This window comes from Eretmochelys imbricata, chromosome 2, assembly GCF_965152235.1.
Source record: "Eretmochelys imbricata isolate rEreImb1 chromosome 2, rEreImb1.hap1, whole genome shotgun sequence".
Taxonomy (NCBI): Eukaryota; Metazoa; Chordata; order Testudines; family Cheloniidae; genus Eretmochelys; species Eretmochelys imbricata.
The window spans coordinates 105221508-105238697 of NC_135573.1; the positions used below are offsets into that span (position 1 = coordinate 105221508).

At 42.6% G+C, this 17190-nt stretch overlaps 1 protein-coding gene across 2 annotated transcripts in view; it reads right to left on the reverse strand.

Moving 5' to 3' along the window:
• The window catches only part of CARMIL1 (capping protein regulator and myosin 1 linker 1), a 257979-nt gene extending 241010 nt beyond the window's left edge, over positions 1–16969 (reverse strand). For both annotated transcript variants that reach the window (XR_013345180.1, XM_077810553.1), the window contains exons 1-2: positions 16880–16969; positions 8008–8105 (exon numbers count right to left, since the gene is read on the reverse strand). Coding sequence is in view for 1 of the 2 variants with exons in the window: in XM_077810553.1 (XP_077666679.1) it covers positions 8008–8105; positions 16880–16919 (138 nt within the window). In the remaining variant the exon portion in view is untranslated. The remainder of the gene's footprint in view (positions 1–8007; positions 8106–16879) is intronic.
• Between the last annotated feature and the right edge of the window lie 221 nt (positions 16970–17190).

Sequence of the window (17190 nt, forward strand, 5' to 3'; positions counted from 1 at the left end):
GCTCCAGTCTATACCTGCTGCATTCTACTCGTGCCCCATCACAGTCCTGCCCTGCGGACTCCCAGTACCCACTGCACTCAACACCCGTCCCTCTGCAGTTTAGCCCTGCTGAAGTACAGTACCCGCTGCACTATACTCCAAAGGACAAGGTTGGATAGAATACCTGTACAAACACAAATCTTTAACTGTCCCGGGAAGCCACCTCCTCCTGGGACCCTCCCTTCCCCCAATCCCCACAATGCTGACGCATTTTGTTGTTTGTCTCTCTCCTCCAGTTGTTGTTTTTTAATAAAAGAATTGTGTTGGTTTGAAAGCAATCTTTATTCCATTGACTGAAAGCAAACAGAGCCCTGCAAAGCAACAGGCAATTTTCTTAAACCTTTATAGTGCATCATCTGCACCAATCCATCACAATCTCCTCCCAGCATTATAGGCACTGCACTCCCAAGCATAGCAACAAATGTTAGCGGCTTTCAGCTTCAAATTGCTGCCTCAAGGCATCTCTGATCCTTATGGTCCTGTGCTGAGCCCCTAACAGCCCTGGTCTCTGGCTGTTCAAACTCTGCCTCCAGGCGCTGAGCCTCAGCGGTACAGCCCTATCTTGAGTGAAGCTTTCACCCTTCCCTTCACAAATATTATGGAGCATACAGCACATGGCTGTAAGCATAGGAATACTCATCATTGGCCAGGTCCAACCTCCTATATAGGCAGTGCCAGCGGATACCCAACGGTCACACTCTGCACTTGCTCAGCCTGTTGTTGAACCGCTCCTTGCGGCTGTCAAGATGCCTAGTGTATGGCTTCATAAGCCACAACATTAAGGGGTAGGCAGGGTCTCCCAGGATCACAATGGGCATTTCGACTTCCCCTATGGTGATTTTCTGGTCTGGGAAGAAAGTCCCTGCTTGCAGCTTCCTGAATAGGTCAGTGTTCCAAAAGATGCATGCGTCATTTCCAGACCAGCCTGTGTCAATGTCCGTGAAACGCCCACAGTGATCCACAAGCACCCGAAGAACCACTGAGAAATACCCCTTGCGATTAATGTATTCAGTGGCTAGGTGATCTGAGGCCAGAATTGGAATGTGTGTGCCATCTATCGCCCCTCCACAGCTAGGAAACCTATTTGTGCAAAGCCATCCACAATGTCAAGCATGTTGTCCAGAGTCACAGTCTTTCGGAGCAGGATGCAATTAATGGCCCTGCACACTTCCGTCAACACAAGTCTAACAGTCAACTTTCCCACTCCGAACTGGTTAGCGACCGATCGGTAGCAGTCTGGAGTAGCCAGCTTCCACAGTGCAATCGCCACACCCTTTTCCAGCAACAGGGCAGCTCTCATTCTCGTGTCCTTGCGCCACAGGGCTTGGGCGAGCTCATCACACAGTCCCATGAACGTGGCTTTCCTCATCCAAAAGTTCTGCAGCCACTACTTGTCATCTCAGACGTGCATGTCGAGGTGATCCCACCACTCAGTGCTTGTTTCCTGAGCCCAAAGGTGACATTCCACTGTGGTCATCACCTCCGTGAATGCCACAAGCAATCTTGTGTCATAGCTACTATGCATGGTGAGATCAATGTCAAACTCCTCTTGCCTTTGTAGTTTAAGGAATAACTTCACTGCCACTTGTGACATGTTGGTCAGAGTGAGCAGCATATTGGTCAACAGTTCAAGATCCATTCCTGCAGACCGAAGAGGCAGGGTGCACAGTACACAAACCACTGAAAGATTGTGCCAAATGCGGATGGAAGCACAGGGATTCCTGGGATGCGAAGCAATACATCACAGGCCATTGGGACAGAGCCCAGGATGCCCCATAATCCCCTCTGCCTTCCCACAACTCTTAGCGACAAAAGAGGAAGAGATGCTCTGTGGGATAGCTGCCCAGAGTGCACCACTCTGAATAGCGATGCAAGTGCCACAAGCGTGAACATGCTATTGCGCAGGAAGCTGACAGTGTGAACACACAACAGCAGTTTCCCTTCAGCGCTCTCTGAGCAGCACTGTAATTCTGCCAGCGTAGATATAATCTAAGGGTATGTCTTCACTACCCACCGGATCGGTGGGCAGTGATTGATCCAGCAGAGATTGATTTATCGCGTCTAGTCTAGATCCCCGAGCACTCTTCCGTTGACTCCTGTACTCCAGCACCGCGAGAAGCACAGGCAGAGTCGATGGGGGAGCAGCAGCAGTCGCCTCCCCGTGGTGAAGACACCATGGTAAATCGATCTAAGTATGTCGACTTCAGCTACATTATTCACATAGTTGAAGTTGCGTAACTTAGCTCGATCGCCCCCCCCATCCCCCCAAGCATAGACCAGGGCTAAGTCTGTATCTAATTAGATAAAGGGAAACAAAAAAGACCAGGTCCTCAGGCATGCTAGCCATCTTTCCGCCACAAACAACCTCGATCAGAGCAGCCTCAGGTCTGTTTTGAGTTGCACTTGCTTGTAATAACCCTTTTGGGGGCAGGGTGGGGTGGTATACTGATGGTGCTCAATAGAACACAGCACACTCAAGCCATGCACCCACCCTTCCCCCACCCTCCAAATCACCTCACACATCAGAGAAAAAGAAGGGTCTGGAAGGAGTGGGATTTCTCCAGGATGGGGGAATTTCCAATGTCTTCACTTAGGGCAGCTTTCGGTGCACCTTGCTCTGTCAGAATAGCACAAGGGGGACTTAGGGCTGAAGTTCTGCCCTAAATACTCGAGAGCTGATCCTACTCTCATTGAAGTAATTTTGGGGTTCTTGTAGCTAACTTACAGTTTTCAGGCTGCAAGCTGGAGATCAGCATTTAAGGTATAGTAGAACCTCAGAGTTATAAACACCTCGGTAATGGAAGTTGTTCGTAACTCTGCAATGTTTGTAATTGAACAAAACATTATGGTTGTTCTTTCAAAAATTTACAACTTAACATTGACTTAATACAGCTTTGAAACTTTACTCTGCAGAAGTAAAATGTGCTTTCCCTTTTTTTTTTTTTTTTTTTTTTTTGAGTAGTTTATGTTTAACAGTACTGTACTGTTGTTGCTTCTTTTTTTTTTTCCAGTCTCTGCTGCTGCCTGATTGTATGCTTCTGGTTCCAAATGAAGTGTGGGGTTTACTGGTCAGTTCGTAACTCTGGTGTTCGCAACTCTGGGATTCTACTGTAAGTCACATTTGCCATGTTTATTGCTCACATCATTATGACGAATTGAAAATAATGGTAAGTGGGAACTACGGAAGCAAAAAGCTCACTATAAAAAGTGAAAAATATGCGACAAGCTAAGTCACAACTTCACGGTTTTCAACTTCAGTGCCTAATGTTATGCTCCTAAATCCACAGTACCTTGAATATATTTTCCATTGCAAGGCCATAGGTCATGTGCATTTAGCCACCTGCAAAGTGCAGTAATTTTTAAATAATTTCATTTTCTTGAAGAGCTGGTGTTTTTTGTATTATTTTACTGTGAAGGAAGAATAAAAGGTCTTGTAATTAAAACACTGCTTTGGGAAACAGAAGACCTGGATTCTATTCCTAGCTTTTGACACACTTCCTCTGTGACCTTGAGCACATCACTTAATCTCTCTGGACTGGTATAGACTGGGAAAACGAGTGGTATTTTAAAATATGTTGACCCTTGGCAAATATATTTTAAACATCACTGTTTTAATGCACACAAACCTATGCTAAAAGAGCGCTAAGGTTGCAAAGTCAAGCACTCCAAAGCTAGGAAATGCCAGAATTAAGGGCACGCTTAAATCAGCCCCCTTGTGCCCATATACTATGATATGGTTTTTAATTTCATTAACATTTTTTCTACAGGACTCTGCCTCATTCAGTGCACAAGATGGATGGTGCTCAACTAATGAGTAAACTATTCAATATTTTGTGTTCTCCTCATTGCACACTATTAGAACTGAAGCATAAAAAGATTAAGGTATAATATGTCCATTAATTTTGGTTGCCCAATTTGGGATGGCTAATACCTGATTTTTTTAGAGTACTTACCATTAAATCGTGATTTTTATGTTGACAGTACAGCTCTCATTGATTTTGGTTGCAGAGTGCTCAGAATTTCTGCAAATGAAACCTCAGCAAGAGGAACACACCATTAGTTACCATCAGGGGAAAAGTTTGGTTTTAGTAACTTACCCAGCATCACACAGCAACTCTGTGGCTGGGGAAGGTATAGGATCCAGTTTCCCAGGGCAGCAAATTGCCTGAACCAGGAAACCATCTTTTCTCTTTTTGCAAGCCTCTGCCTTTACAATCCTGATTGTTGTGGGCCTCCCTGGCCACCCCTGACATGCAACCTAAGTCGGCTGAATGACAAACAGCCAGTCCACTTCCGAACCACATCCAGGAAACATCTGTATACACTCATACGTCACACTATTCACTTTCTCGCCCTCACAGCCTGCCCCAATACCAAGTGACATGGGACCTGTTGCCACCTAAGGAGGGCAAAGAACCCCGGTGGACCCAGTCTGTACTCAACTCCGGTACCACAGCTCACCAGGGACATCATGTGGTGATTCATAAACTCTTGACACTTGTACTTTCTGTGACAAAAGGGAGACCCCAGCACACTGCGTCAGGTTGCAGCCGCTCTTCTAGCTCCTCCAGAACCTCTTACTGAGGTTCTGGCTGTTCTTCTCCCCACAGTTCTTGTCCTAGCACACTCCATCCATGGCCCCACAAAGTCACAAGACCTCCTCATCAACCTCCTTCTGATACTGGCCAAGTCAGCCATTCATCATAGCAGGAGGAGGAGGGGAGGTGCTCTGTTGGGCCTATTTCCATTCCCTTGTCCATTTATACCTCCACACAGAGTCCACCGACTCCTTAGACACCTATGAGGAGCAGTGGGTGCTGTCTGGGATTCTCTGCTTGGTGTCCCCCTCTGGAACCCTCATTAATAGCCTTTGACCTCACTCCCGATGATACAGTATTTTTATTTGTTGTCCTGAGAAGTCACTAGTAGCCTGGTATCAGTGGTTCCGCCCCCTTGGCTGAAGGGGCAGGCTTTTAGTTTTGGGTGGATTTATACCTTATGATCTTCACTCCCATTACTATTTTCTCATTTGTTGTCCCCAGTATTCAGTTGTGGCCTGGGTTCATCGGCCCCTCCTCACTGGTTAAAGGGGAGTGTCTTTAGCTATGGGTGGTCTGAGGCCCACTGTCTCCTGGAAACCACAACAGGTACATAACCCTGATCCCCATGAGCCTCCTTGGCCACCCACAATAAGTAATAAATCAACCAAATGACATCCAGACAGACTATTTCCAAACCATGCCTAGGAAACCTCTATATGTGTTCATGCTTCCTACCATCTACTTCCTTGCCCCTCTTGTCCCACCCTCACACCAAAATGGCGGGACCAGCAGCCACCTGAGGAGGGAGAAGAACTCCAGTGGGCCAACCTGTACCCCACTGTGGTTCCATGGCCCATCAGGGATATTAGTTGGCTGCTCCTCCATGGAGCCATGATCATGGGCACGTACCTGGCACAGTATATAAACTCCCACAACACCTATCCTTTCTGCAGCAAGAGGGAGACTCTGGCATACCCTACCTAAATGTATGACTGACTGAAGACCCTCTTCCAGCTCCTCCAGAACCTCTTATGCAGTTCTGGCTGCCTTTCTCCCCCCAACCTCCTCATTTATGCATAGCCCATCCATGGCCCAACCCAGTGGCAAGACCTCCTCATCAGCCTCCTCCTGGCGATGGCCATGATGGCCATCCATCCCTTTTCTGTTCATGCCTCTGAGCGGAGTTCCTCTAGGCAGTGTGCAATAGGTGTACACCTTCCGAATTCTGCAACAAGCGAGGCAGGAGTCCTACAGACAACAGCCTCCTTCAGTGGTTCAACCCCAAAGCACAGTCCATCCTGTGCAATGAATGAGACATTTTTATATAAATGTTCACACACTTTTGTAACTCATAAAAAAAGAGGCAGATCTAGCCAGTCATAAAACATTAAAATCACCAGCTGAGAGCTTAGGAGACTAGATTTCAAAAAAGAGACAAAATTATCTGAGTCATCACATTTTTAAAAGTTTTACTGATGTCCTTTCAAAATATCCTGTACAGGTTGAAAGCCTGACATTCTTTTACTGCCATGTACTGTGTGTAGGTGGATAAAAATGTTCACTGTGCAGACAGGACACGATTTAAGCTTATACATTTAAAATAAAATTCATACACGAAGTCACAAAACTTGAAAAAAGAAATATAAAACCTGCCTCACGCAGACCCAGGCTAATCTTGACACTATCATTTTAAAGAGTATTTTCCATCAATCCTAATCAGTAGACAATATTTCCACAGTATATTCTGCTATTGATAACAATAATGATTCTGTGTAAGTCAAAAGTCAATCAAGTGTTCCTGCTTCAGTGAATCTGTCAGCCTACTCTGTAAACATGGCTTTCAAATAAATAGTGGCTATCAATCAACATTCACATTCCCAACCTAATAGAAACTGTAGGCCCTAGAGTTGCGTATAAAAAGATATTTGGACAGATGTTACGCAGAAGATATTTCAAACTCCTTAAGTAGTTGTCCTCACAGACAGATAGACCATTATCAACATCACTACTGCTCAGGAATAACCAACATACTTTATAAAGACAGAATGCAAACTATTCACACATTTAGATTTAAGAAATAAACTTGTTTCCAAAACACATAATATCAACTCAGTGCCTCTTGTCACACAACTATAAGAACCTGCTCTTGGCAACAAAACTTTGAAATCCATAACTTTACTGATACAGTAAACAGTGCATTCCGTTTCAAAATATCCCGCAAAATTTTATAGTAGTAAAGCACAGTCAGGAAAGTAACTGAAATACTTTCCTCATGGACTGTATTTTCTAAATGGACAACCTACCTAATTCTCAATTACTGAGGGAAAATCTCCTCTCACAACCAAATCTCTGTACAACTTTTCATGAGTGATGTACCAGAGCATTCGGATTCTAATATCTAAACTGTATTGTTAAATCTATTCACCTAAATTTGGATTATTGCTGATTATGTACTCTATGCATCATATGACTTTTGAAAACTTTATATTTGTGGATGATTTAAGCACTATACCCAGATGTACAGACACACTTTTCCCAACCTATGTATTATATAATTTTTTAACGTTAGCTTTAATAAAATTTTTAAATCTGTTCTTACAGTCTTTGTACTTCATTATCTTTCTCTGCTTCTCCCCACATGTACGTATCAAACACACTGGCAAATGAATGCCCAAGCGTTGTGATGGGGTTTTTTTTGGTTTGTTTGTTTTTAAATACAAATCCAAGTATGCAAGAGGAGAATATGTACCAGTACCAACACATTACTACAGTTCTCTGCTTATCTAAAAGGACAGACATATTAGCCTTGAGAAAACAGGAAAATATACTTGAATGAGATTAACTTTACTTTTTCCTCCTGGACAGTTTTAGAAATAATGATAGAGTCACATACAAAGAGCATTTACTCTTAACTATAATAGCCTCAACCTATGCAAACAAACAAATACAAATAATAGATTAATCTCTTAAAAAGACTAGACAGTGTTAGTGTTACACTGTTTGGCAGTGTCTCTAGCCTCAAGTGAAATACGGTGTTTGACACAATTTAAAAATTCTTAAAAGAGATACAATTCTTTATGGGTTTGATCTTGTGTTTCTTGCTCACTCAGAATTCCCACTGATGTCCATGAGAGTCTAAGGAACACAAGGAATCCATAAACAGTCCCCTTTATTTTGGGATATGGTCACACAAAAGTTTGTCAGACCACAACAAGAATGACCTGTGGGATGTTATAACCAATAACCTAGAGATATATGCACAGTTTTCAACCACACAAGGCAAGAAAATAGAGAAAGCAAGTGATACATTGCTCAGAGTACATGTAGACAAATTTTCCATGGGGAGAATTAGTTTCTTAACAATAGCTGAAATGAGCTTCTCCTAAATGTTCGTCTACTTTAATTAGAGTTACTATACTGTACTTACCAATATTTTGTTATCCACTTTATCTCCCTTGGTTTCTAGCTTTACTTTTTTCTTCACTGAAATTTTAATCTTCCTCCCAATAACATCCTTGATACTTTCTGAAATAATGGAGAACACCTTAATCAATACTTCCATTGTCAAGAAGAGTTTAAAAAAACAAACAATATTTTCAAACTTTCAGGGAAAATTCCTCAGTCTTATTGTATTAACTGACATTTTTCCACCCTGCACCTCTCTGCTGCACTCATTTAATATAGGTTATACACACATCAGTCTGACTCCAATAAAAAAATAAAGCCACAATTAATTTATGAGAAGTTTGTCATATACTCAGCTACTTAATGAACAAGTCTGTTGTCCTGAGTAGAGATTAGACTTATACTAAAGTCTTACGCTGCACATAGCGGAATGTCATTTCATATTTCTCCATACCAGAGATTCTCAAACTGAGGTCCATGGTCTGTGAACTCCATTCAGGTGGTCAGCGGATAGTTCCCCCTAAGATGCACGCCTGGGCAGCCACACACAAGAGAATGAAGGGCCACCCACCTAATTAATGGAGACATGCAGGTGTGGCTCCACTTATTAGGTGCCTGTACCCTGGAGAAGATGCACATGTAAGGTGAGGTGGTGGCCTTGAGGAGAATAGGGGGTAGATGGGAGGGGGCAGTGGGCTGAGAAGAGGGGGTGCGGGGGATTTGGGATGTGCAGGGCTGCAGCGACTAGAGAAAGAGGCAACTTCCCCAGCTCCAGGGCTGCAGCTGCTGAGGAAAGATGGCCCTCCTCCCCAGCCTCAGCTCTGTGACTGCTGTGTCGGGGGAGAGACCCCTCTTCCTTCCCAGCCCCAGCTTGGGGGCTGCCGCGGTGGGAGAGAGAGGGCGAGACCTCCCCCTCCTTCCCAGCCCCAGCTCAGGAGCTGCTGCAGCGAGGAAGAGAGGACACATCCATCACATTAGAAAGGTAAGGCTATTGATATTAAAATATGAGTTGTGTGCTTTTATTTGTAGAACAAAAAAAGATTATTATTAAGGGTTTTTTTATATTAACCCCTTTATATTAAGGGGTTTTTATCCAAAGTGCTCTACTATAGTTAGCGACCAGTACAAACAATATTTGGAAAGATCATTAAGTGGTCCACCGAGACCCTCAGCAATTTTCAGGTGGTCTGTGAAAAAAAAAGTTTAAGAACCACTGCTCTACACTGTTCCCATTCTATTGGGATACTAAAAATATCCCCAAGACAAGCCACCTTGGGAGCACCGCTTATAACCTGGCTGAACCAACTACTGTATGTGAAAAATCAAATGGCTCATTCTTCACTACTTTAAAATACTATGAACAAACTTATGCTCTCACTTCATCTGAAAACCCTGTTGAAGTCAATGGACATGCTGTAGCAGCACAATTCAGCCCTTTATTGTTAATATTTTGGTGGTCAGATGGCTCTAATAATAGAATACAGAGTTTTTCCACACCTAATTTATGATGGAAATCCAGCCCAGTTCCAGATGTTAACCACTGACTGCTGTACAGAGGCTCTGTGAAATGCAGTACTAGTTTCAGGCCAAGGCCTAGTGGTTACATATGCACCTCATGGAACCAACACCCAAACTTATATTAATTTACATAATTTTTGACACTCTCAGCACAGCAACCAAGTACTGAATGAACATAAAGACCAAACTAACCACTCTTCTCTTAAGGCCTCAAGCCTGTCCATGAAGTGATGTCAGGAAGCTTACACTATTACTGTCACTGGTGGATAAAGAGAGGAATTCAGCCACAAGGGCAATCTATCACCTCTTATAAGTATTACATTCACTTTTCTTTTTTGAGAGAGAAAAAATGGTACTTGGGAGGAAAAAGGCCTTTCAAACGTACATAACTGGTACTTTTTAAAAGGCAAATTATCTTTTCTTTCACTTTGCCCTTATTTATGCTAAGATTTAAAGGAGTGGTGTTAAAAGCCAAAACATAGGCTTCCCAACTAGGCTCTAACTCAATCCGTTTAAACACATGTTAAAGGCATTGTCCCCTGTCTATATTAAATTTTTCAAGTATTAGTTAAAATGTGTTAGAACTAACACCACACCTTTCATACTTGCCTAGACAAAGCCACAGATTTCTGCAAGCAGAAAGCAGTAGTATGACAATGAGTCAGAAACAGAATTTGTCAGGAATTTTCTGCTGGAATGATTTTCCAATGGGAAATGCTATTTCCAGAAAATCTAAATTTTTTTGAGATAATATTTCAATTTTGCATCAGAAAATCCTGTGGCTGGCCAGGAAGCATGCTCCCACACTGGCTGATTGACAGGTTACTGGGCTCCCTGGATCTGTGGCAGTCCATCTGGTAGACTCCCAGGGGCTCGGACTTCCTGATTGGCTTTCTTGCTCACTCCCCAGGAAGTTGGGCAAGCCTAGGGAGTAAGTTGAAAAATGTCATTTCAGTTCTCCTGAAAAATGGAATTAGAGACTTTCTCTCCCATGAAACATTTCAAATTTTTGTCTTTTTATCCCAATTTGCACTGTGGATAAAAATGATTTAAAAAAATAAAAAAAATCAATTTTTATTTTAATTAGATTTTTTTTAAATAAAATGCTTACTGAGGAAAAAACCTATCTAAAGATAGTTTTAATTAAGATATCTTTGAGCTATCATGTATTTCATCTTGGAATAGGGATTATAAATTCTAATTCTATAGTATGAGACAATATATTCATGTAATGTTAAGAAAAGATTTGTAAATGAGTTCCAACAGTTCATGGATTACGGACCCAATCTCATGGGATTCCAGGGGCTTCTGCATAGATTATTTAGGTTAATCTTTCCACCTACCCAATGGGACTCGGGGCGCAGTCTAGAAGATACCATCAGAGATGCTTAGTTTTACAGTTCTCAAACCCTGGATTTGTGTCTCCAGAGATAACAGCAAAAACGTTTTTAAGTAAATAAATAATACATAGAGGTGAGAAATAACAGACCTCAACCCTATTCTCCCTCTGCAAATTTGTATACACAGAGTCAATCCCTTCTCTCTCTCTCTAAAAGTGCAAAGTTGCAAAAAGTTCAATGAATAGAAGATTGTTGGGGGCGGAATAGATCTGGACAAGGAGAAGTCTGGAGATAAATGTGAGAAAGGAGGGACAGGCAGTAGAAACAAAAGTGAAACTGTTTGAGCAGCATATTCCAGAAGTCTTGAGGTCTTTCTGAGTGTAGCCCTCACTGATTTGAGATCTACCAAATCACGCTCTTACTAGAAGGGAAAACCTACAATGGCAGCAGGCCATAAAAGAGACCCAGTTTGGGAATATTTTAATGAAGTCCCTCTACCTGTGGGTAAGACAGGCATGCATGCAAAATACAAATAGTGCAACAAAAAAATGCAAGGCCTGGTTGCCTCAATGAAACAACATCATGAGAAGTGTTCCTTCTCAGGAGGAAGCTGTGTTGAAGATGATGAAAGGAACATGTCTGAACATGCAGGATCTTCAGGTTGGTAAACTTTTTTATTTCATACTTCTTTCTTAAGGACTGCCTGTCTTCCTTCTGGACTATTCTTGAATTCTCATGTTTGAGCAAAAAATATATAGTTCTTACTCTATGATACTATCATTTTAGAAGCAGTTGTGATAAAAAATAAAGAGCTGAAATGGGCAGATCTCCCTTTTACAATTTCACCTTTAAAGTAGTACTGAGTGTCAGTGAATGCAATGAGTAATACTAAATGAGCAGTATGGTAATAATAATTAAATAATTGCATTGACTTATTTTGTTTAGGAGAATCCATCCTCAACAGACAGGATTCTGAAGACTATCCACCTTCAAGATCCCCATCATTTTCTATAGTTTCAAAGTTATCTGCCTATGACAGTGTTTCAGTCACATCATGTATGTCACAGCCACTGTGTATCACCTGTAGTAAAAAGAAAAAAAAAAATCTCCATCATCCAGAAACAACCATAGATAAGTTTGTGATAAGAACCAGCAGATTACAAAAAGAGGTAATTGATGAAAAATTGCCCAGTTTGTTTATGCAACAAACTCTTCTTTCCGTTTGATTGAGAACCCCTCTTCATTTACATGGTTCAGTCATTAAGAACAGGATACAGTCCACCCTACAGAGCAGATGTTGCAGGCAAATTGCTGGATAAAGTATAGGAAAGAGAAATTGAGCAGTGTGCAAAAGGTCTAGAGAGTGAAATTGTTAACCTGAGTCTTGATGGGTGGAGCAACGTCCACAATGATCCTGTTGTATGTGCACGTGACAACAGAAGAAGGGAATGTCTTCCTTACAGAAACAATTGATACATAAGGAAATGCACACAAAGCAGAATACTTACAAGAAGCAGCAGTAAAAGCTGTAACAAACTGTGGAAAAAAATTCAAATGTCTAGTACGCAGCTTGCTCACAGACAATTCTTCAAATGTATCCAAGATGAGAAGAAATTATTTAGAAGAGAGTCCCAAGCTAATAACATGCGGTTGCAGTCTCATTTGATGCACCTCCTAGCCGAACACTTCAGTGCTCCAGAAATAAAGGCTAATGTTGAAATTGCAAAATACTTCCATAACAACCACTTTGCAGCAGCTGCTCCGAAAAAAGTGGGAGGAATCAAGCTAACTCTCCCACAAGACGTGCAATGGAACTCAGCAGTGGACTGTTTTGAGCACTGTATCAAGAACTGGCCTAATCTGATGACAGTTTGTGAACAAAATCGGGAAAAAATAAATGGCACTGTCACAGCCAAAGTTCTCAACATTGGGCTTACGAGAAATGTTGAACACATGCTGAGTACCCTGAATACTACTTCTGTAGCCTTGAACAAAATGCAGGGAAATAGCGGTTTTATTGCTGACGCTGTTGAAATTTGGAAGGAACGGAGTGAGATCTTAAAAAGAGAACTATGCAATGACAGAGTTAAATTACAAGCACTGAAAAAACGAATGGGACAAGCACTATCTCCAGCTCATTTTCTTGCAAATATTCTCAATACTCAGTACCAGGGTCAAATGTTAACTGCTGAAGAAGAGGAGTTGGCTATCACATGGACCTCCAGCAATCATCCCTCCATAATGCCAACTATAATAAAGTTCAAAGCTAAGAGTGAACCATTCAAGAAATAAATGTTTGCTGATGATGTTTTAAAGAAAGTCACACCAGTGTACTGGTGGACGTCACTTAAGCACTTGGATTCAGAGACTGTTGAAGTGATCATCTCACTTTTTACAGCAGTAGCTTCTTCTGCAAGTGTAGAGAGAATATTTCCTTTGGACTAATTCATTCCAAATTGAGAAATTGTTTGGGACCTAAAAAAGCAGGAAAGCTTGTTTTTCTTTTCCAGATTATGAACAAACAGGAAAATGAAGGTGAAGACAACTGAGTTAGCAACAGAAGCCAATCTTTTAAGTTTCTCATGTTGACCTGGCTGACATAGTCAAATGAAATATTACAAAAAAAATTAACTATTTTAGTTAAAAACAATTTTAACAAAAACAAACCTGATTTTTAAAAAATTGGATGTTGAACTAAATTCAAAATTTCATATGCTTGTTTTGTTAAAATATTATGCTTGCTGTTGAAGAAAAAAATCCAGAATACAAAACGTTGTTGTTTGAGTTAAATAAAACAATTTAAATGTCTGTCTGGTGATGTTCTCCTCCTAATACAGCATGGCAAGAAAATCTTCCAAATATTAATGATTAACCTGTTGAATCTGAGATATTTATGAGGTCACTGGGAGGTGAACTATCTGCTTCAATTACCTTTGGTAAATGAAATAACCAAACAATCATTCATTTTCCGATATAGCTGTAAAACTAATCTGAAAAGTTTTCAAAATAAATCACTTTAAAAATGTATAGTGTGTACCTTTTAAAAATGAAACCTACATCTATCTCTGAGTTGTGAAGAATATGTACCAAGGTTATACCAACCAACAAGAATGCACTGTTATGTAGAAATCCATGATTAAATTGAGTCTTCCTGACTATGGATTTAAATCATATGACTATGGATCATGGATTTAAATCACTTCGATTTAATTCAAATCCATCCTGCAAATTTGGGATGAACATTTTTTTCAAAACACTTGAAATTTTTTTCAGGAGGGGAATTCTGTTTTCCAGCCAGCAGTAGTCAGAAACTTAGTCCCTCCAGGCCACATGGCTGCTGTCAGAGGAGTACTGGTGGTATCTCTACAACTTTACCCAGCCTTTATCTTTTGATTCCTCCTCCCCAGTTAATAGCTCCAAGTGTTTCTGCCACTGTTCACAGCTTTCTCAAGCAGCAGCAGAATGAAGTTGACTTGATTCTTGTCAGTTTCACACAGGGTTTTAAATAGCAACAGCAAAACTGATTACAAACTTGTCCATTTCACAGTGCTGTTGGCTGGAAAAGCTATAAAGGACCATCAGAGGCACTGGAGTAGAGACTCAGGAAAAATTCATGGCACCAATTCACACTAAGGTTATCTTTGTAACTAAGAGCTAGAAACTTTTTTTTAAAAATTTTACAGAATTCCCCACATAAAGAACGTTTCCTACCCATCACTAGCAAGTGCATTTTTCAAGTCATTTTACAGACCAGAAAAATGAGGCAACAGGAAGCTAAGGCCCATATTTTCAAGTACGCACTTATTTTGATGGTCTCCATTTCTGGGTACCCATCCTGTGATCCAAGTACCACTTAAACCAGGCTGCAAGTGTTTCAAAATTAGCATAGACGCTTTTGAATATTGTGTCCCAAGTGACCTGCTGAAGGTCACATAGGAAGCATGTGGCAGTTCTGATTCCCAGTCTAGCCATTGTGTTTTACCCATTAAGTTTTGCTCAATGTCCTTTTCACAGAGCTCTCAGATCACTAGGGAACCTGAATTGTCTAGCAAGAAAATTAAATTTTCGTCCTTATGAAATACTCCACTATGACCAGAGTGTTCTCTTCATAATAAATTATGTAAGCAAACAAAAATATGAATTAGACACAGGCACTAAGGCCCCCAATACTGTATGCTGATCTGTGTGAACAGAACCCTGGACCCACTGAAGTATAGTTGGCTCTCAGTGAGAGGGTGACAAGCAGTACAGTAGTCTTGAGAACCACTGGCATACAGTGTGTCAAGGTTGTTATATATAAACGGCAAGCCTTGAAAAGAGTAGCCTGTAGATTCAGCATAGAAAGCCAGTGCTTAGAAGTCTGTTTTTATTTAACTTGCAATAGCAAGTCTGCCTATGTAGATAAGCTTGCAAGATCAGAGCAAAATTCTGAAATTTCACTCGAGTTTGTACCATAAAGTACCAACATCTATTACTATCTAATGTCTTGTTTGTGGAAGACGTGTCATAATGACTCAGCTTTGCTCCATGGTTCTCTTAGCATAAGTGACACACCTTAACCCATCACGTATTAATTTATAGTGGAAATCCATTCACAACGTTAACACATGCTAGCTGCTCAACAGTTAAACATATTTGGCTGTTTTAAAGGCAGACAAAAAAAAGCTGATTGTTCAAAATGTTCTCTGTCTACACCTAGCCCCACCACCTACTATACTAATAATTCATGGCATAGAAGCTCTCAAGCAGCTTTAGCACCACTTGTGATCAGTTGTGATTTGTGGAGAGTAATAAACAAATAGTTTTTTCTTTGTACACTACCTTACACATTGCATGCCCAGAGAACTGAATTACAAAAAGATATATATGCTGGAATAAAATTAAGTGTATGTTCTAACATGTCAAAAGCTAAGAAAATGTCAAAGTTAAGGCTCTCTGAAATATCCTCCCTCACTCATACCCTTATGCACAGGTATTTCAAAGGGCTCCAAACAATTGTATATGGCACCATAAATATGCATAAGGGCATAAAAGGAGATGGAGAAGTTAAAAGTAGTTTTAAACTATAAGTTTTCTTGCTATTGCAAGTTAAATAAAAACAACAGTCCTTTAACCACTTGCTTTCCATGTTGAATCTATAGGCTACTCCTTTCAAGGACTGCCGTTTATAGACTGCAACCTTGATACAGTGTATGCCAGTGGTTCTCACGACTACTGTACCGCTTTCAGGTAGTTTCCAGACTACTGTACCGATTTCAGGAGGCTGATTTGTCTTCCTGTTTTTGACTTGTGAGCCTTGTCTGAAGCCAGTACCCTGCATAGCAGGGCTGAAGCCAGAGCCCCATTACCCGGGGCTGAAGCATGTAACTTAGCCTTGCGGAGCCCCCTGTGGTGTGAGGCCCTGGGCAACTGACCTGCTTGCCACCCCCTAATGCAGGCCCTGCATTTGCAACCCCTCTAAACCCATACCCTGACCCCTCCCGGAGTCACAACCCCCAGGCTGAGAAACACTGATCCAGAGGAGTTGAGTACCCCCTAGAAGACCTCGGTGCACCCCCGCTTGAGAACCACTGCTGTATGCGGTGCTGTCACGAAGGCCCATGTATAGTGTCACTATACGTTTCCAGGGTGGGGACATGCCCGGTCTACTTTTCAGCCCCTGAAACGGGGCTTTCACTCCGGTTTTCGTTGGCTCACAGCGGCTGAACGCTCCGGACTGGGCTGCTATTTCTAGGGCTTGAAAAGCTGTAATTCCCACCCCACCCCCCAGCAGCAACTCTCTCCAGCAGCAGTGCCAAGGGAAAAACAGAGGCGCTGCAGCCTGGCTTTCCCTCGCTGAATCCCCCACCCTACCTTCGCCCTCGCGGCACCTTCCCCACCACGCCTCCCCCCGGCCCGGCTCCGGCGGGCAATGGCCAGCGCCACCCGCCCCATGATGGCCTCACCGCTTGCCCGCCGCCTCCCCAGCGGGCTCGGACCCCAAACAGACTCGTCCTTCCCCCCGCCCCCCAGGAGGGAGAGAAACGCGGCTCTTACCTAGCTGCTCCCGGGGCACCTCGGAGCTCTCCTCGCTCATCGTGGCCCTGGCGGGGGGCGGCGGCGGCGCTGCGGGCGAAACTCTTTCGCTCCCTCGTCCCAATCCCCGCGCCAGCAAAACGGGGGCGGGCGGGCTCGCGCGGCTGGTTTGGGGGGGGGGGGACGGGACAAGTGGCGGCGCTGGAAGGGCTCAAGGGGTTACTGCTCCATGGCTCCGCCCGGCTCCGGTGCCGGGGTCTCTCCAGGGGCGGGTCACCCGCGGCTCCAGCGCTCAGCCCCCGCGGCTCCTTCCTTCTCCGCTCCCCTGCAGT